General features: G+C 45.7%; 1 protein-coding gene across 2 annotated transcripts in view; it reads right to left on the bottom strand.

The window, feature by feature from the left end:
• Positions 1-20,576, bottom strand: part of LOC105496719 (G protein subunit beta 1) — a 114,221-nt gene that overhangs the window by 31,871 nt on the left and 61,774 nt on the right. For both annotated transcript variants that reach the window (XM_011767292.2, XM_071067907.1), the window contains exons 3-5: positions 9,925-10,027; positions 2,889-2,927; positions 504-610 (exon numbers count right to left, since the gene is read on the bottom strand). In XM_011767292.2, coding sequence (XP_011765594.1) covers positions 504-610; positions 2,889-2,927; positions 9,925-9,981 — 203 coding nt within the window. In that variant the 5' untranslated portion in view covers positions 9,982-10,027. The remainder of the gene's footprint in view (positions 1-503; positions 611-2,888; positions 2,928-9,924; positions 10,028-20,576) is intronic.

Here is a 20,576-nt window from a genome sequence, read left to right as displayed (position 1 = left end):
CGTGTGTCTGCTACAGTAAAGCACACACAGCACGATGCTGTTCTAAGGCTCAATACACTTAATCTTTCAGGATCCTCGGGGCAGGTTCGGTGATTTCCTGAGCCAGGGCACTGAAATCACAAGAGGGCGAGGGCCAACCAGCCCTGAGAAACAGGCACAGAGAGGTAACTTCCCCAAGTTCCCATAAGTAGGATACAGTAGAACTGGGAGGACAGAGGTCTAGAAACTGAAAGAGATGTGAGAAGGGAGAAAGAAAAATCAGAACTTCTATTAATGTGACTCAGACAGTGAAGGAATGGCAGTGTCCTTTCAGCCCAAGTAAGTGGAAACTGGACAGGGAATATGCATCTGTGAGTGCTGCATGTGGCACACCCAGAGTTCTGATCCAACTTCCTAATATTTTCACTGCACAACACAGCAAATGGGTTTAGGTTATCTTCCCCTAGGAAAACAGAGCAGCCCCTGAACGTATCAAGCAGCATCCTGCTCATGCCCACGCCTACCTGGAGTCTGTGCCCCAGTGCATGGCGTAGATCTTGGCCAGGTGCCCTCGCAGTGTCCTCCTCGTGCGCATTTGGATTCTTCCCACTGGGTCGATGTTGTTTGTGATCTTGAAAATAAAAACATTTCTGTAACTTTAACATCTGTGATTAAATGACTCTCCTCATCTCCCATCCCTGTCAAGGCTGTTGGCTCACCCACTGTGCCTACCTCTTGCCAGCCTTCCCAGAGTTCTCCAATGGCTTCCACTGTGGCATTCTGCACTGAACCCCTTCTGCACCTCTTACCGAGTCTTAGTCTGGCTGGTCATCAGGAACCTGTGTGCCCTGCCCTCCAATGCATGCACACGAACACGGCCAGCCTTGAAGTACTTGCTGTGCTCTTCCTGCCTCCTTCCTCCTCTCCCTGTCCATCCAGGACCAGTTCCTCCTAGGTCTCTGAATTATTTGAGAACTCACAACTCTTCTTCCTGACACTACAATTTAATAGCTGGTTCCTATGTCAGGCTATGTGTGGGCCAGGATGACACCTGCTTCTGCACGACCATCACTTGTAGCACTAGCTGTACACACACCAGCTGAGCCCATCCTACATACAGACACTGATGTTAATGAGCTCAGGCTGGCAAATGGAGTAAGTGGATCACAACAACGGGTTTTAAAAAATGGACAGTCCAAAGTGCTTCTCAGAATTGAAATTCAGGTAATTCTATGTAGCCTAATTTTTTTTTAACTTGCAATTTAACCTCAATAAAGTGCATCCCCTAAAACATCTGGACAATGTAAAAAACTTAATCATCTTCAGAAGTATGAATATAGTTTTTCTTTCACATTTCTGTCCAATGCTTTGGACTTTATTTTTATTATCTTTTTTTTTTTTTTTTTGAGACAGTCTCTCGCTCTGTCGCCCAGGTTGGAGTGCGGCGGCGATCTCGGCTCACTGCAAGCTCCGCCTCCCAGATGGAATGGCTTCGCCATTCTCCTGCCTCAGCCTCCCGAGTAGCTGGGACTACAGGCGCCCACCACCATGCCTGGCTAATTTTTTGTATTTTTTTCAGTAGTTTCACCATGTTAGCCAGGATGGTCTTGATCTCCTGACCTCGTGATCCGCCCGTCTCGGCCTCCCAAAGTGCTAGGATTACAGGCGTGAGCCAACGCGCCTGGCCTTTTTTTCATTTTTGAGATGGAGTTTAGCTCTGTCTCCCAGGCTGGAGTGCAGTGGTGCAATCTTCGCTCACTGCAACCTCTCCCTCCCAGGTCCAAGCAATTCTCCTGCCTCAGCCTCCTGAGTAGCTGGGATTACAGGTGTGTGCCACCACACCTGGCTAATTTTTGTATTTTAGTAGAGATGGGATTTCACCATGTTGGTCAGGCTAGTCTTGAACTCCTGACCTCAAGTGATCCACCTGCCTCAGCCTCCCAAAGTGCTGGGATGGACTTCATTCTTTTAATAAGGTAAAGTTCACATAACATCAAATTAACCATTTTTAAGTATACAGTCCAGTGGCATTTAGTACACTCACAGTGTTGTGCAACCACTGCCACCACCTGGTTCCAAAACATCTTCATCATCCCAAAAGGAGACCCGACATTGATTTAGCAGTCACTCCCTGTTCTTCACTTCCTCTCCCTCTCTTCCCTAGCTCCCCTGCTGGCCACTAGTCCACTCTGATTCAATGAATTTTACTATTCTAGATATTTCATATAAATAGAACCACACAATACACAGTCATTTCTATTTGGCTTCTTTCACATATCATAGTATTTAGGGGTTTATCCATGTTGTAGCCTTTGACTGTACTGAGGTCCATTTAATGGCTGATAATACTTCAAGGAACAGACACACCACAATTTGTTTCTCCACTCATTCATTTACGCACATTTTGGTGGTTTCTACATTTTGGCTATTGTGAATGGTGCTGCTACAAACATCTACGCACATGTGTTTGTTTGAAAACCAGTGTTCAATTCTGTTGGGCATGTATTTACAGGTAGAACTGCTTAGTCATACAATAATTCTATGTTTAACTTTCTGAGGTATTACCAAATTGGATATTAGAAATCAAAGTTCTGAGGCAGATTCTGTTAAGGAGAGGAGCTTCAAAATACCTTATTTTAAGACAATAACAATATTTTACAACTATTACCCTCTGTAACAGGTAAATAATTATTTAAGGCTTGAGATATCTCCTTTTTATCTCAAAAAGCCCCTCCATTTCCTATGCCTACCATCAGTACGACTTCTTAACAAAAGCACTCCACACAGAGGCTTGGCATCCAAACTGCACAGGAGAGAATCCGAGCAGAGCCCTCCCGAGGCTCCAGGTGTGGGTGCTGTGCCAGCCTCCTCACAGGCAGATGGCTCTGCGTGACTCAGTGGGCTCTTACCTGAGAGAGAGTTGCATCTGCACATGCTTTCCTGGCGTCCTGGGAAGCAAGGACAGTGAGAAATTAGCAACGTTTCAGATACATTCAATCTTAGGTCCACACATACCAAAGTTTCAAAGAGAGCTTTCCTAAGCTGTCAGGAGCGAAAGCAGAATGTGAAAGAATGCCGGAGTCTCCTCGCATCTCAACACCCCATGGTCTACTGCCATCTGTGGACTGTTCAGGCCACGCTGAACAGAGAATCAGTAACACCCAAATCTGTCTAAGGCCTGCAGCACAATATTCCTGGGGCCCCACAGCTGTGGTCAGCACCAAGGAAACCAAACTGCAAGCTGGGGCAGCACCCGAACACCCTGGGACCTGGTGCTGCCTGTGCCCTCAGTGCTGCACAGGTTGGCACACAGGTCTTGCTCTTTTTACAAAGCCCATCCAGGGTCAGGAAGGTTGTGGCCCAAAGAAAAAGTATAAAAAGGACCAGATATCCAGCCCAAAAACCTTTTCTTCAGATCGCATTAACTAAGTACTTTGTTTTCAAGAGAAACAATCATTAATTCTAAATTCTATGGAGGGCACGGTCTCACGTCTGTAATCCCAGCACTTTAGGAAGCTGAGGCAGGAGGATGGCTTGAGCCCAGGAGTTCAAGACTAGCCTGGGCAACAAAGTGAGACCTTGTCTCTACTAAAAATAACATTTAAACATTTAAGGAAAGCAGGCTGGACGCGATGACTCACACTTATAATCCCAGCACTTTGGGAGGCCGAGGTGGGTGGATCACCTGAGGTCAGGAGTCCGAGACCAGCCTGGCCAACATGGTGAAACCCCGTCTCTTCTAAAAATACAAAAATTAGCCGGGTGTGGTGGCGCATGCCTGTAATCCCAGCTACTCAAGAGGCTGAGGCAGAAGAATCGCTTGAACCCGGGAGGCGGAGGTTGCAGGGAGCCGAGACCCCACCACAGCACTCCAGTCTGGGCAATAGAGCAAGACTCCATCTCAAAAAAATAATAATAATAATAATAAATAAACAAATAAATAAATAAAGGAAAACGAAGAAAAATAAATAAATTCTATGGAAAAAGAGCAAGGGACCTGAAGCCAGACAACCAGATGTACATGAGCCTCTCTGGCTGCTCTCGTTTCTCCTCTATCCATGGCCTGTGGAAGCAGTAAGCACTGTGAAGGGACCCACCAATGCTCACTCAAATGTCTTCATTACTAAGGGATCAACGTTACTAGAAAACAGACCTGGAAATCTCAAAAGAGAACGTATGTTTATAACAGGAAGATATCATAAAGGAAAACAAGACAATGGCTTTAACTAAAAAAGGTTTAAAATTTGAGTGTGGGTATACTTTTTTTTTAAATCACAATAATTTCTTTTCTTTTCTTTTTTTTTTGAGACAGAGTCTTGCTCTGTTTTGCCCAGGCTGGAGTGTAGTGTTGCGATCTCAGCTCACCGCAGCCTCCACCTCCCAGGTTCAAGTGATTCTCCTGTCTCAGCCTCTTGAGTAGCTGGGACCACAGGCATGTGCCACCACACCCAGCTAATTTTGTATTTTTAGTAGAGATGAGGTTTCACCATGTTGGCCAGGCTGGTCTAGAACTCCTGACCTCGTGATCTGCTCACCCTGGCCTCCCAAAGTGCTGGCATTACAGGCGTGAGCCACCCCGCCCGGCCTTTTTTTTTTTTTTAAACTATGTATTTATTTATTTTTATGATAGGATCTGGCTTTGTTGCCCAGCCTGGAGTGCAGTGATGCCATCACAGCTCACTGCAGCCTCGACCTCCTGGGCTCAGGTGACCCTCCCACCTCAGCCTCCTGAATAGCTGGGACTACAAGCATGCATCACTATGGCCGGCTAATTTTTATTTATTTAGTTAGTTTTTTTTTTTTTTTTTTTTGAGACGGAGTCTCGCTCTGTCGCCCAGGCTGGGGTGCAGTGGCCGGATCTCAGCTCACTGCAAGCTCCGCCTCCCAAGTTTACGTCATTCTCCTGCCTCAGCCTCCCAAGTAGCTGGGACTACAGGCACCCACTACCTCGCCCGGCTAGTTTTTTGTATTTTTTAGTAGAGACGGGGTTTCACCGTGTTAGCCAGGATGGTCTCAATCTCCTGACCGTGATCCACCCGTCTCGGCCTCCCAAAGTGCTGGGATTACAGGCTTGAGCCACCGCGCCCGGCCTTATTTTTGTAGAGATGGGGATCTTGCCATGTTGCCTGTGGCTGGTCTTGAACTCCTGGGCTCAAACGATCCTTCCCCCTTGGCCTCCCAAAGTGCTGGGATTATAGGCGAGAGCTACCACGCCCAGCTGACACTTTTTAGTAAGAAAAATGTGTTTATATGCTGTCATCTGACCACCTACTTTCAAAATGGCAAATGGCATGTGCAGCCCTTACAGGCGTGCATCCAAGTGCCCCACACGGGGGAGGTGGAGGACGAGTTCCCAGTGGTTCAGGTTTTTGGGGCAAACTGCTCACTGCAAATGATTTCTACTTTAGGAAGCTTGTGGGAATATTTATAAACTGATAATATGGAAATATATTGGTCAGGCGCAGTGGCTTATGCCTGTATTCCCAACACTTTAGGGGGCCAAGGTGGATGGATCACCTGAGGTCAGGAGTTCAAGCCTGGCCAACATGGTGAAACCCCATCCCTACTAAAAATACAAAAATTAACCAGGCATGGTGGCTGGCACCTGTAATCGTAGCTATTCGGGGAGGCTGAGGCAGGAGAATCACTTGAACCCGGGAGGTGGAGGTTGCAGTGAGCTGAGATCACACCATTGTACTCCAGCCCGGGTGACACAGCCAGACGCTGTTTCAAAAAAAAAAGGAAATACATTGAGATTATTATAAATATACAAATTTATACATTCCAAATTCATCTTTAGTTAAGTTCTTATTGGTTATTCTGCTTATAATTAAGACACACAAAAAATCGAGTATTTCTATGCAAGCAGTAACATTTGGAGTAAGGGGGATGAAAAATACTTAGAGCAGCAAAAGCCTTTTTGTCAATGAATGTTACCTGGCAAGTACCGAGTTTAATATTTGTTTTTGAATACCATTCTTGTTGATGTTATAGCCTTTGATTTTAAAACATCATAAGAAAATTTAAAACAGAGAAAATAAAACATGAGATTTAAGCAACCTCCCCCTGGTTAGTGTTCAAAGACTAAAATCAGTTTCTTAAGGTACAGTGTAACAGACTGTGGTGATGCTACTGTTAAACAGAAGGAAAAACTACTGTAAAAACAAAATACAGATAACTTCAATTCAGTCTTTATTTTAGCCAATAACCAGCTGATGTAACTGAGTGCAGCACTCTGGAGAACAGACACCTTCAACTTTTAAAACTGTAGGAAGAAGTCTTTCAATGGAAACAAGCTCTGTAACTGCTTAACAAAGAATAAAATCTTCAAGTTCTTTCAGATTAATTTCCAGTTTAATGGACTCCTGCAGATACATATTATGATGTCCACTTAAACCAGAGATGAACATATCAAAGCCATTTATCAGTTGATTTCTCATCCTTTTTGGATTTATGTCAAATGACACAGTAACACACTTACTTTGGGGTTTCATCCTAAATTAAAGCCTGGGCCCTGCTCAGCGTGGAGTCACTGAATGTGTTGGACCAGGCATCCAGTGCAGCTGCGTCTCACGTGAATGGACCCTGCTCCCTCGCACTGGCTGGCATGCCGCTCCAGAACACATCTACACCTGTGCATCCTGCGGAGCTTTTCTTACTCCATCAGCTACTCTGTGTATTTTAAGGCACATCATGTTTTACTCAGCGTCCCTTTGAGAGCCTGTGATTCCTCAATAATAATCAAAAGGAGCATGCAAGATCCTTTAAGGGTCTCTTGGCTGAAAAACGAATCTAAGAAAGAAAACAACCCCTTTTAGAATCATCTACAATTTCTTGTTTGATTCACTATGCTCTGCATTCTTCAACAAGCGTGTATTCTTTGGGCAATCAGGAAAAAATGTTCTACATTTTAAAAATAAGTCTTCCTTTACCATTTGGGGTAAAACGACTTCACCAGCTGTTGCTGTCCCTGTCTTGTGCAAAGGAACTAACACAGCGTGGTTCCTGGTTCCTGGCACTTCAGAGACAAAGCAGCTAGGCACCTCTTCTAGTGAATGTCCCGCTACGGGGGCCATGAGCTGCATGTGGCTGCTGAGCACAGGAAATGGAACCAGAAAAATTGGGAGAAAAACTCTGTCAAATATTTCAATTAAAATGTATTAATTACATATTGAATAATAATATTTTAGATATATTGCCTTAGATAAAATTTGTTGGGTCAGGCGTGGTGGTTCACACCTGCCAGCACTTTGGGACACCGAGGCAGGAAGATCCCTTGAGCCCAGGAGTTCAAGACCAGCCTGGGCAATATGGTGGACTCTGTCTCTACAAAAATAAAAAAAATCAGCCAGGTGTGGCAGCATGCTCCTGTAGTCCCAGCTACTCGGGAGACTACAGTGAGCTGTAATCGCACCACTGCTCTCCAGCTTGGATGACTGACAGAGACCCGTCTCAAAACACACAAACAAAAAACCAAAAAAACCTTGTTAGGGTTAATTCCACCTGTTTCTGTTTCCTTTCTTTTTATTCTTTTTAAAGAGACAGGGTCTTCCTACCTTACACAGGATCGTCTCAAACTTTTGGGCTCATGCAATCCTCTTGTCTTGGCCTCCCAAAGTACTGGAATTGAGCCACGGTGCACGGCCATATCTCCTTTTACTTTTTTTTTTTTTTTTCTTGCTCTGTCTCCCAGACTGCAGTGTGCAGTGGGTCAATCTTGGCTCACTGCAAGCTCCGCTTCCCGGGTTCACGCCATTCCCTGCCTCAGCCTCCCAAGTAGTTGGGACTACAGGCGCCCACCACCACCACGCCTGGCTAATTTTTCTTTTAGTAGAGACGGGGTTTCACTGTGTTAGCCAGGATGGTCTTGATCTCTTGACCTCGTGATCTACCTGCCTCAACCTCCCAAAGTGCTGGGATTACAGGCGTGAGCCACCGTGCCCGGCCTCTTTTTACATTTTTTATGTGGCAACAAGAGCATGTGGGGAATGTCACGTGACATTCGTGCCAGCCCAAGAGGGAGCCCCCTGTGCAAGAAGGCCTTGGGGAATTCACAATGTGACAGGGCCCAAACCTCGGGAGGAGGTGCAACAGCTCCTTTTGGCCTTAATTTTTAAAATTTGGGTGTCTTGCACCTGTGCCATACAAGCTCTTTCCATCTGCTATGAATAGATCCAAGTCCACTATTTGTGAACAACTTACTGCTGTCAGAAAAATGAAATATCTTCAAATAGGCCAAATCACACTACTATTTAAGACATTTTCAGGATAAACTTTAAAATTCTGATTTCTAGGCCATGCATGGTGGCTCACGCCTGTAATCCCAGCACTTTGGGAGGCTGAGGCAGGCGGATCGCAAGGTCAGGAGATCGAGACCACCCGGGCTAATGTGGTGAAACCACATCTCTACTAAAAGTACAAAAAATTAGCCAGGTGTGGTGGCGGGCGCCTATAGTCCCAGCTCCTCAGGAGGCCAAGGCAGGAGAATGGCGTGAACCCGGGAGGCGGAGCTTGCAGTGAGTTGAGATCACGCCACTGCATTCCAGCCTGGGCGACAGAGCGAAACTCTGTCTCAAAAAATAAATAAATAAATAAATAAAAAGAATAAGAGAAAGCTCTTACATCAAATGGACAAAACCTAAAAACATACTGAAGACCTGGTTTTTCCTGAGAAGTCTGCCTCTTTTTCTCTTACTCTTCACATCAGCGGTTTCAGAAAGGAAATACATACTTGCATTAATTGTTTCTCTATAAAATATTTACTAGAAGTACTGCTTCACAACAGTAGGAGCAGAAGGAATTCCATTTAGACCTACTGTTCCTCACTTTTCAGAAAGTTATGAGGCAAGAGAATTGTTTGAACCCAGGAGGCAGAGGTTGCAGTGAGAAGAGATAGCACCACTGCACTCCAGCCTGGGCACAACAGAGCAAAACTCTCTCAAAAAAAAGTTTATGAACTCTGCAACTTAACATCCTGTATCAATCACAGACTGAAATTTAATGTTTCAGAATTCTGTGAAAGGTATTCTTTTCACAGTGCAGTTTATTTACACACGGTTGTTTTTATCTTCAATTTTTGTTATTTTTCAGGGTCTTGCTCTGTCGCCCAGGCTGGAGTGCAGTGGCGCCATCGACTCCCTGGCACCTCCGCCTCCCGGGTTCAAGTGGTTCTCTGACCTCGGCCTCCCGAGTAGCTGGGACCACAGGCCACACCGCCACGCCCAGCTAATGTCCTCCCGAGGAGCTGGGACCACAGGCCACACCGCCACACCCGGCTAATGTTTATATTTCTTGTAGAGATGGGGTTTCACTATGTTGTCCCGGCTGGTCTCAAACTCCCGACCTCAAGTGATCTGCCCGCCTAAGGCTCCCAAACCACTGGGATTCCAGGCGTGAGCCCCTGTACCCAGCCGCTATCTTGGATTTAGATATATCTGCTCCATCTAGTAGTCTATCAGAAGCTGTAGATTCCAATCATCACCGCTAGGGAAGATGTGCTTTCAAAATTAGGAAAAAAATACATCAGATATATCTGAAATACTTTTTTTTTATTGTTGTTAATACTCTTATTTTTAAGCAAGATTTCTGCTGTCAATAGTCCCAATATTCAGGAGAGGGAGGCAGATACCACAGTCTGATCAGTGGCCCAGAGTATAACAAACAAATTTTCAAGGTTATGATAAAAAATGCAAAAGACACTTATAAATTCTATAGAGACATCTGGTGTATATTCAAATAACAAATTGTATACAGAAAGCAAAATCCCGAAAACAATGTACTAGGCCAAGTATCTAGATCCATAATTAGTACATCCCGGGCCAACTAAGATTCAATTTCAATATAAAACACAGAACAAGTCATCCTGTAAATCATTTTTCCTAAAACAAGTAACAGCTAACCTAAAACTCAAACGATTAATAAAACCAAGCACACACAACTACATACTCGAATCTGGTTCTTAAGTTGCTCGGCCTCCTGCCGTAACTGGTCAAGCTCACTCATCTTCTGATCTTAGTGCTCTTCGATGCCACCTCCAAGAATGTGAGATCTGAAACAGAAAGACAAGCACAAAGAATAAACAACTGTTGAATAATTTAAGGAAGCAGGTTAGAAAAGTAAATTGAAAGTTTAAGGTGGGCACGGTGGCTCAAGCCTATAATCCCAGCACTTTGAGAGGCTGAGGAGGGCAGTTCATGAGGTCAGGAGTTCGAGACCATCCTGGCTAGCACGGTGAAACCCCGTCTCCACTAAAAATACAAAAATTAGCTGGGCGTGGTGGTGCACTTGGGAGGCAGAGGTAGAAGAATCGTTTGAACATGGGAGGCAGAGGTTGCAGTGAGCCAAGATCACACCACTGCATTCCGGTCTGGGTGACAGAGCGAGACACCATCTCAAAATAAAAAAAATAAAACCTGACATTTAGGATAGCTATCACATGAAGACCTAGAGGAAGTTACTTCATGGAATGGGGGTCAGTGGCAACCTGGCAACCAAGAATCTCAAAGCCACCTCATCTCAGTAATCATGAACCGCTACTGGTCAAAAGCTGTCAGGACGCTCGCATGGCAAACCTAAGAGCACACAGGGTGGCGTCCAGCAGTTTTTTAGCTCAGGGACAACCCACTCTCCCACCCAGGTGAGCCGTGGGGTCCCAGGAGGCTCAGAAACAACACCTTAATCCTTACAGGTACAGGCTAAATCAGGCTCAGTGCAAGCCGCCCTGCCTGTTCGCCCTAGTCATGTTAGACAATATTCCTGAAATCAGAGTAAAAACTAACTCATCTTGTTAAACAACAGACTTATTTTCCCAAGAGAATGTCATAAATGGAGGCTGTGTTTCTGACCAAGATCTTGGCTGTTTTTTTTTTTTTTTTTTTGTGAGACGGAGTCTCACTCTGCTGCCCAGGCTGGAGTGCAGTGGCCGGATCTCAGCTCACTGCAAGCTCCGCCTCCCGGGTTCACGCCATTCTCCTGCCTCAGCCTCCCGAGCAGCTGGGACTACAGGCGCCCGCCACCTCGCCTGGCTAGTTTTCTGTGTTTTTTAGTAGAGACGGGGTTTCACCGTGTCAGCCAGGATGGTAGATCTTGGCTGTTAATCGTTAAGTATGACTGAAGTATAACAAAGCTGAGGATACAGCTGCTAATGTCTTCAATCCCTTACAATTAGCTCTCATATGCAAGTACTGCTTATGCAAGCACTTCAATTTCCTACATAAATTACACAGAGGATCAATTTTACCATTATAACTTTTGTGTAAAAGTCAAAAGGTTAATATAATATACATCAAAATTTAATTGACAGCAGTTATTTTCTTGAGACTAAAACCCACCTGTGGGAAATTATCTGATGACCTAAGAAGTTCAGCCGTCACGGTTTCCAGTTTAAACTTTCCTAGTGTGCATAAAGGAATTCGAATGACCTACGGTACAGATACTTGATGTCTATAATCCACGAACAAGAAAGGCCTGCAAGGCAAGCGCCATGACATGAGCATGCAGACCAGGCGTCCTGCTGCCACCGCTCTCTGGGGAGGCAGGGTGCACAGCAACACAGTGTCAGAAAGATTTCTGACCAAACAGGTGTTTCTAAAGGCATTATTTTAAACTGATGTTTTAATCACGAGGAAAACTTCACTAAGGGAAAATACCTTAGTCTTCCCTGCACACATGAAGCATCACTGGAATTAGGTATGGACAAGGTCACACCTCAAGGGCAGTTTATTCTTAAGGGATAAGACTGGTTAATTCTCTCCCTGGTTTTCACATATAAATTCTAAGGACTACAACTTATGAATGTTAATGTGTGGAACAGTAAGAGTGCCAGGACAATATGAGTAGCGTCTCAAATGGATTCTGTTTGGATGCCTTCTGCCTTGCATTCTTTCTGCATGCCCTGACACTACTCACTTGTATTTCACACATGATCATATTATGTACACAATTTTACAGAATTCCTTCCAAAATCAACATGAAGAAAACAAGTTAACGTTATGAAGTACCCTGAATTAAACTGCTTTAGTTAACGCACAGTTTCTGATCCTAATTTAAACACTAAAAAGCTAATTTTTATATATGGGACTAAAAACAACAAACTCGGCCGGGCGCGGTGGCTCAAGCCTGTAATCCCAGCACTTTGGGAGGCCGAGACGGGCGGATCACGAGGCCAGGAGATCGAGAGACGATCCCGGCTAACACGGTGAAACCCCGTCTCTACTAAAAAATACAAAAATACAAAAAAAAACTAGCCGGGCGAGGTGGCGGGCGCCTGTAGTCCCAGCTACTCGGGAGGCTGAGGCAGGAGAATGGCGTAAACCCGGGAGGCGGAGCTTGCAGTGAGCTAAGATCCGGCCACTGCACTCCAGCCTGGGTGACAGAGCAAGACTCCGTCTCAAAAAATAAAAAAATAAAATAATAATAATAATAAAAAAATAAAAAAAAAAAATAACAACAACAAACTCCTGGGATCTGGGGAAACAGAAAAGCATGTTCTGAGATGCCTCAAAAATGATGTTCCGGCTGGGGGCGGTAGCTCACGCCTGTAATCCCAGCACTTTGGGAGGCTGCAGAGGGTGGATCATCTGAGGTCAGGAGTTTGAGACCAGCATGGTTAACGTGGCGAAACCCCATCTCTACTAAAAATACAAAAATTAGCCGGGTGTGGTGGTGCATTCCTGTAATCCCAGCTACCCGAGATGCTGAGGCAGGAGAATCGCTTGAACCTGGGAGGTGGAGGTTGCAGTAAGCCGAGATCTCGCCATTGCACTCCAGCCTGGGCAACAACAACGAAACTCTGTCGCAAAAAAAAAAAGAGATGTTCCTTGTGGCTGGAGGGTGGTGGGTGGGGGTTTAAAGGCCCAAATTCCATCATTAGGTGGGATAACTCCTGAAATCTTATATACTGCTTTTAATTAGATGTTCTTTTCACGTATTATACAAGAATATGTACACAATCATCACCCAGCTATATGTCTTGAGACTAGAGAAACAAATTTACCAAAAATCTAAGTATCTTTAAAATGAAGTCAATATAACTTTGTGACCTCACAAAATTTCAGCAGTAACACCAAAACTTGCTAACTTTAATCTTTAGTCCCATGAAAAGAGAACACAACCAGATGGACTTCTTTTTCATAGTTAATAGCAGAAATTATTATACTCTCTCCTGTGCCGACATTTGAGTTTCAATTAAGAGACTCAAAACCTATGTTTGTCAATTTTTTTAAAAAAGTGTATTCCTGGCTGGGCATGGTGACCTGTAATCCCAAGACTTTAACAGGTCAAGTCGGGAGGACTGCTTGAACCCAGCAGTTTGCAACCAGCCTGGGCAATATGGCAAAACGCTGTACACACACAAGCACGCACGCGCGCGCGCACACACACACACACACACACACACACACACACACACTCTCCTATTTTTGTTAGCAATAAAAATAAATTTCCTGGTAAGATCCTCTTCAATCCACATACAGAAGTGATAAGAGAAATCTATTGTCAGGCATTTCAATTTTTCTTTTAAATTACATTCTCTAGTCTCCAGGATAAAGATATATATTTTCTTTTCTTTTTTGAGACGGAGTTTCGCTCTTATCACCCAGGCTGGAGTGCAGCAAATGACGCAATCTCGGCCCACTGCAACCTCTGCCTCCCAGGTTCAAGTGATTATTTTGCCTCAGCCTCCCTAGTAGCTGGAATTACGGGTGCATGCTACCACGCTCGCCTAATTTTTGTATTTTTAGTAGAGCCGGGGTTTCACCACGTTGGCCAGGCTGGTAAGGAACTCCTGACCTCAGGCGATCTGCCCGCCTCGGCCTCCCAAATGCTGGGGTTATAGGTATGAGTCACCATGCCCAGCCTAAAAATGTATTTTCTAAAATCAAATTTAAAAAAAAAATTTTGGAGATAAACTCAATGATCAGTACCATCTTTTTGTAATGTGGACATGCCCCACGGACACCCTGTGCAGCAGTTCAGGCACAGCAAATGGCTGATGGGATAAGGCAGGAGAGATGAGAAAGCGTGGCCACCACATTCCCCATGGGCTGCAAGAGCACCAGGTGCCAGGAAGAGAGAACTTAAGGGAAGCAACCTTCTGATTCACATAAACTAACAGCCTTCCCAGTGGCTCTTAGTTCATCTCTACCATGAAGACAGTGAACAAAACAAAAATGGAACAAGAATACAAAGCATGATGCTTTTGTGTGAACAAAAAGGACAAACACCAATGCCAGAGCAAGCCAACCTTTTTTTTTTTTTTTTTTCTGAGATGGAATTTCATTCTTGTTGCTCAGGCTACAGTGCGGTGGCGCAGTGCTGACTCACTGTAACCTCCGCCTCCTGAGTTCAAGCGATTCATCTCCTGTCTCAGCCTCCCGAGTAGCTGGGATTACAGGCATGCGCCACCACGCCTGGCTAATTTTTTGTATTTTCAGTAGAGACGGGGTTTCATCATGTTGGCCAGGCTGGTCTCGAACTCCTGACCTCAGGTGATACACCCGCCTTGGCCTCCCAAAGTGCTGGGATTACAGGCGTGAGCTACCACACCCGGCCCGCTATCTTTTTTCTAGACACATCAGATGTTAATGGTGGTGTTTTTGGAGACAGAGAAACAGGTGAGCAGCTTTTATTCTTCTCATTATTCTTCAAATACAGTTTGCTTACTAACCCCCCTACACACCAACACACAAAGTTAACAGAGGCTAATCTGGGGTCTTAGAATCAAGAAAGATTAAAAAAAAAATTTTTTTATACTCTTCAGTTTAAATAAAATAAGTTAAAGTAACATCTTTAAAAAAATGCCTGTGAGGGTCTCACACTGTTGCCCAGGCTGGAGTGAGTGGCACAATCATAGCTCACTGAAGTTCAAGCCATCCTTCTACCTTAGCCTCCAGAGTAGCCAGGACTAGAAGCAGACACCACCCATTACACCCAGCTATTTTTGAAATTTTTGGTAGAGACAAGGCCTTGCTATGTTGCCTGGGCTGGTCTCAAACTCTTGGCTTCAAGGCATCCTCCTGCCTAGGCCACCCAAAGTGCTAGACTCGAATCTAATGCTTGAGCTACCACACCCAGCCTAAAGTTAACTTTTTTTTTTTTTTGAGACGGAGTCTCGCTCTGTCACCCAGGCTGGAGTGCGGTGGCCGGATCTCTGCTCACTGCAAGCTCCGCCTCCCGGGTTTACGCCATTCTCCTGCCTCAGCCTCCCGAGTAGCTGGGACTACAGGCACTCGCCACCTCGCCCGGCTAGTTTTTTGTACTTTTTAGTAGAGACGGGGTTTCACCGTGTTCACCAGGATGGTCTCGATCTCCTGACCTCGTGATCCGCCCGTCTCGGCCTCCCAAAGTGCTGGAATTACAGGCTTGAGCCACCGCGCCCGGCCTAAAGTTAACTTTTTAAAGTTACTTGATGCAGCCAGGTGCAATGGCTCATACCTGTAATCCCAGCACTTTGAAAGGCTCAGGCAGGTGGATCACCTGAGGTTAGGAGTTCGAGACCAGCCTGGCCAACGTGGCAAAACCCCATTTCTACTAAAAAATACAAAAATTAGCCAGGTGTGGTGACGTGTGCCTGTAATCCCAGCTACTCGGGAGGCTGAGGTGGGAGAATGACTTGAACCCGGGAGGCGGAGGCTGCAGTGAGTGGAGATCATGCTACTGCACTCCAGCCTGGGTGACAGAGCGAGACTTCATCTCAAACAAAAAGTTACTTGATGCAATTAGCTGGGTATGGTGGAACGTGCCTGTAGTCCTACCTAGTTGGGAGGCTGAGGTGGGAAGATCGCTTGAGCCCAGGAGTTCAAGGCTGCAGTGAGCTATGATAGCACCACTGCACTCCAATCTGGGCAACACAGCAAGATCTTGTCTCTAAATAGTTACTGGAAGAACTGTAACATATCGTTAAGAACAATAATGGAGAGAGTAATAATTTGGGAAAATGCTTACTATATACTAAGTGAAAAACAATAAAAATTTGCATATAGTTATTTTATTTGAGACTGAGTCTAGCTCTGTGGCCCAGGCTGGAGTGAAATGGCGCGATCTCAGCTCACTGCAACCTCCGCCTCCTGGGTTCAAGCGATTCTCCTACCTCAGCTTCCCAAGTAGCTGGGATTACAGGCATGCACCACCACACCTGCCTAATTTTTGTATTTTTAGTAGAGACAGGGTTTCGCCATGTTGGCCAGGCTGGTCTTGAACTCCTGACCGCAAGTGATCTGCCTGCCTCGGCCTCCCAAAGTGCTGGGATTACAGGCATGAGCCACCGCACCCAGTCGCAGATAGTAATTTTAGCTGCTTTATTAGAATTAAAATAGGTCTGGGCGTGGTGGCTCATGCCTATAGTCCCAGCACTTTGGGAGGCTGAGGCTGGCAGACAGCTTGAGCCCAGGAGTTCAAGACCAGGGTAGGCAACAACATGGCGAAAACCTGGCCTCTACTAAAAATGCAAAAAATTAGCTGGTGTAGTGGCCCACGCCTATAGTCCCAGCTACTTGGGAGGCTAAAGTGGGAGAACCCACTTGAGTCCGGGAAACTGAGGCTACAAGCGAGCCGTGACTGCGCCACTATGCTCCAGTCTGGGCAAATGGAGTGAGACCTTGCCTAAAAAAAAAAAAAAAACAAGAAAAGAAAAATATACTTACTTTAAAGAAAGACAGTTAAAAAGACTAACAGAATTTTTATTATAATTATTAGTCACGTTTTTCTACTAAACTTCCTAATGTTGACGCAGCTTCCTTTGAAAATTAAAAAATAAATGTAAATTTTAAAAGCCGTACTTACATTTTATTGCTTTTGCTTTTCTCTTCACTATCCTTAGTCCCCCAAACCTTCTAGAACACCCACCATCAGGTTTACCTGGCTTGGGCTCCTCTCCTCCAGTGCCAATGTCACGGCTAAGCTCTGGCTGTGCTGACTCCAAGAACTTGCCCGTCTAATCCACTAAGACAGGGTCTGCTGAGGTCTCATGTCTATCCTTCCCGATGACCCATATCTGCCATTGGCTTTTATTTAGAATTTCAGTTTTGGAAATCCTTTTCAGAGAGATTTAAATAACTTAAAAGCAAGTAGGTGAAGGAATCTGCCCCTACTTTAGAACAACATCTTTGTGAGTCAAGTGTTAGTTAGCATGATTTTTAAAGTCAGAATATTTCACATTTGCATTGCAATGTGCTCCGTGTAATGCCTCTACTTTCATGGCAATGCAGCAGCCCAGGCCTCTCATCCAGGCCCCTGAGAGTCTAGGAGCGGCACTTCAGCGGTGCCCGCAGGACCCCAAATTACACAGTCAGCAATAACGACATTCAGGCTGCAAGTTTGCCAATGACAAAATAGGGTACAGATATTGAAAAATAATTTCAATTTCTGGTTCTGCGACATACAAAGAATAATGCTTTAAATTGTTTTTTACTCTGATCTGCTTAATTCAAAATAGGAATGGTGTTACCTACATGACAGGGCTAAAATGAAGATTAAATCAGACAACCAATCTGAAAGTGCTCTGTCAGCCTTACAGTGATTAAACTTCCGAAGTCCAAACTGGCCCCAGTGAGGCCCCAGTGTCTTACACAGGGGCAGGAAATTTGCTAATTTGACCAGCCACACAAGGATCACAGCTCACCTCCAAGATGAAGCAGTATTTTGAGAGAGAGGAGTCTGCATGAGGAATTTAAACCAATTTCACTCACTTTTCCATTTTTCTTTCATTCCCAAGTCCAGGTCAATCTCCAAAATTAAGACTGTGGCAATTCAAAGGGCAACGGAAAGTCCTCAGGCCCTGCTCCCTTTATGCACCGCTCCGAACAATACTGTGAAGAATAAGGGGAGCAGGGCACCACCACAACTGATAAAAGGACACGACCACTAACACAGCTGCAGAGCAGCGCATGTGCAGACCCTCCCTTCAACACGGCAGGCACCATGGCGCCTCGGCACAGTGCTGAGCAGCATGAACCAGGCTGGCTGCTAGTCTGAGGGAGACAGATGACTAACAGGTAACCACGTGGAGCATACACAGGCACCAAACGGGTGAAGTGTGCCAGGGAGGGCAGGGAGGATGCTGCTTTGCATGGTTGTTAGACATGACCTTGCTAATAAGGGCCAAGAATTGAGCGGAAGGCAGATGGGTAAAAATAACACAACTGTTCTTGTTTGAGGTGCTATTTTTTGCAATGGTAACAATTTTTAAAATCATACCTTCAGGATTTTGCCTGTGCCTATAAAGTAATCTTACCAAAAAAGTGAATGTGACCAAAGCTCCAGAACCTGCAGATGGGAGCGTGTTCAATGACCCCACACGGAGGCAACAGAACCTGAAGACAGGGGAGCGTGTTCAATGACCCCACACGGAGGCAACGGAACCTGAAGACAGGGGAGCGTGTTCAATGACCCTACACGGAGGCAACGGTGCTACACAACGGCCTGGGAAACACTCCAGCACAGACAACCAGGCAGGTTGGTTAGTCTGTCTTTAACAAATAAACTTCAAGGGAAAAAGGAGACAAAGCAAGCAATGGAAGGAGGATTTCTGGACTAAGTTAAGAGACTCCCTAGGATCATCTCCTTCATGCCCCAGTCACAAGTGAGCTCACTCACCCACCAGACACTGGCAACCGGGGGAAGAGCAGGAACTACGGTGTGCGGTCACAAAGTCCTCAGAAGGCGATTCTCCAGGGAGGGGATCTAATAGCCAGGGGTGAGCCAGTGAGGCACAGCTATTAAGAGCTTACCTCCGACCCCTGGAACTCTGAAATCCCAGGAGGTGGTTACTGACACTCCCGAAGACTTATTATTATTATTATTATTATTTTTTTTTTTTAGACGGAGTCTCGCTCTGTCGCCCAGGCTGGAGTGCAGTGGCGCGATCTCGGCTCACTGCAAGCTCCGCCTCCCGGGTAAAACGCCATTCTCCTGCCTCAGCCTCCCGAGTAGCTGGGACTACAGGCGCCCACAACCGTGCCCGGCTAATTTTTTGTATTTTTAGTAGAGACGGGGTTTCACCATGGTCTCGATCTCCTGACCTTGTGATCCGCCCGCCTCGGCCTCCCAAAGTGCTGGGATTACAGGCGTGAGCCACCGCGCCCGGCCGACTTATTATTTCTCATGCATCACAAAAAACATTTGGTCTCCCATTTTGCTCTCCCTTTTCTTTTTTTTTTTTTTTGAGATGGAGTCTGGCTCTGTCGCCCAGGCTGGAGTGCAGTGGCCGGATCTCAGCTCACTGCAAGCTCCGCCTCCCGGGTTTACGCCATTCTCCTGCCTCAGCCTCCCGAGTAGCTGGGACTACAGGCGCCCGCCACCTCGCCCGACTAGTTTTTTTGTATTTTTTAGTAGAGACGGGGTTTCACCGTGTTCACCAGGATGGTCTCGATCTCCTGACCTCGTGATCCGCCTGTCTCGGCCTCCCAAAGTGCTGGGATTACAGGCTTGAGCCACCGCGCCCGGCCTGCTCTCCCTTTTCTAACCCTGTTAGCCTATGGCCTCTTTTTGCTTTTAGGGCAGAGCACAAAATCTAGCACATACAAGGACAATTGGAAATCATTCAATAGATACACATCTTCAAACATGTTGAGGCCAAACAGGAAGTACCACTGTGATTGTTTTAAAGCCAAACTTTATATGTAACGGATGGAGTCTCATGAAATGAATGGCATCCATCCACCAGGCAGATCTAACAGGGAAAGGTGGTGGGAAACTGACAATCACGCAGCGCACACAACAGAGGCGGCTAAACTCCAAGCACCTTTTTTTTTTTTTTTTTTTGAGACAGAGTCTCGCTCTGTCCCCCAGGCTGGAGTGCAGTGGCATGATCTCGGCTCACTGCAACCTCCGCCTCCTGGGTTCACGCCATTCTTCTGCCTCAGCTTCCTGAGCAGCTGGGACTACAGGCGCCCGCCACTACGCCCTGCTAATTTTTTGTATTTTTATTAGAAATAGGGTTTCACCGTGTTAGCCAGGATGGTCTCTCAACCTCCTGACCTCATGATTGGCCCACCTCAGCCTCCCAAAGTGCTGGGATTACAGGCGTGAGCCACCACACCCGGCCTCCAAGCACCTTTCATAAGGGGCCTGGAAATCCTCAGGTTTGGGGAAAGACTGCTGTGTGCCATGTCATTTGCACTCCAGTATATAAAAACAATATTTGTTTTTACATTTACTATTGCAAACTACAATGAATTCTATTTGCTATTCCAACAGCAAATGGGGGGTGGGGGTTAGAATTCTGTTCCTAGAAAAACCTCCATGTTTTTATTGGCATTTGCATGTCCAACCCACTTAAGCAGGACCAATAATGTCTGACAGCCCTGCTGGCTGGAAGCAGAGTGATGCTTCACGGCGGGAAAGTTGGAAGCCCCAGGTTCTAACCCAGACTCTTCTCACCAGGTGGCCTCCAGTAGGTTTCCTAACTTCTCTCTGCCTACATTTTTTGGTATGAAAGTTGGGACAGTCCCCACAGCTCATGCTATGACAATTCCATTAGAATCCATGCAAGGCCCTTAGAACCATGACTGACACAGTAAATACTTACTAAATATAAGACTTGCTATGAAAGCAGGTATAAAAGTGTTGCCCTGAAAAAATGTAATGGCCAGAAGACTATC

This window comes from Macaca nemestrina, chromosome 1, assembly GCF_043159975.1.
Source record: "Macaca nemestrina isolate mMacNem1 chromosome 1, mMacNem.hap1, whole genome shotgun sequence".
Classification (NCBI taxonomy): Eukaryota; Metazoa; Chordata; class Mammalia; order Primates; family Cercopithecidae; genus Macaca; species Macaca nemestrina.
This window is presented reverse-complemented; position numbering and strand designations above follow the sequence as displayed.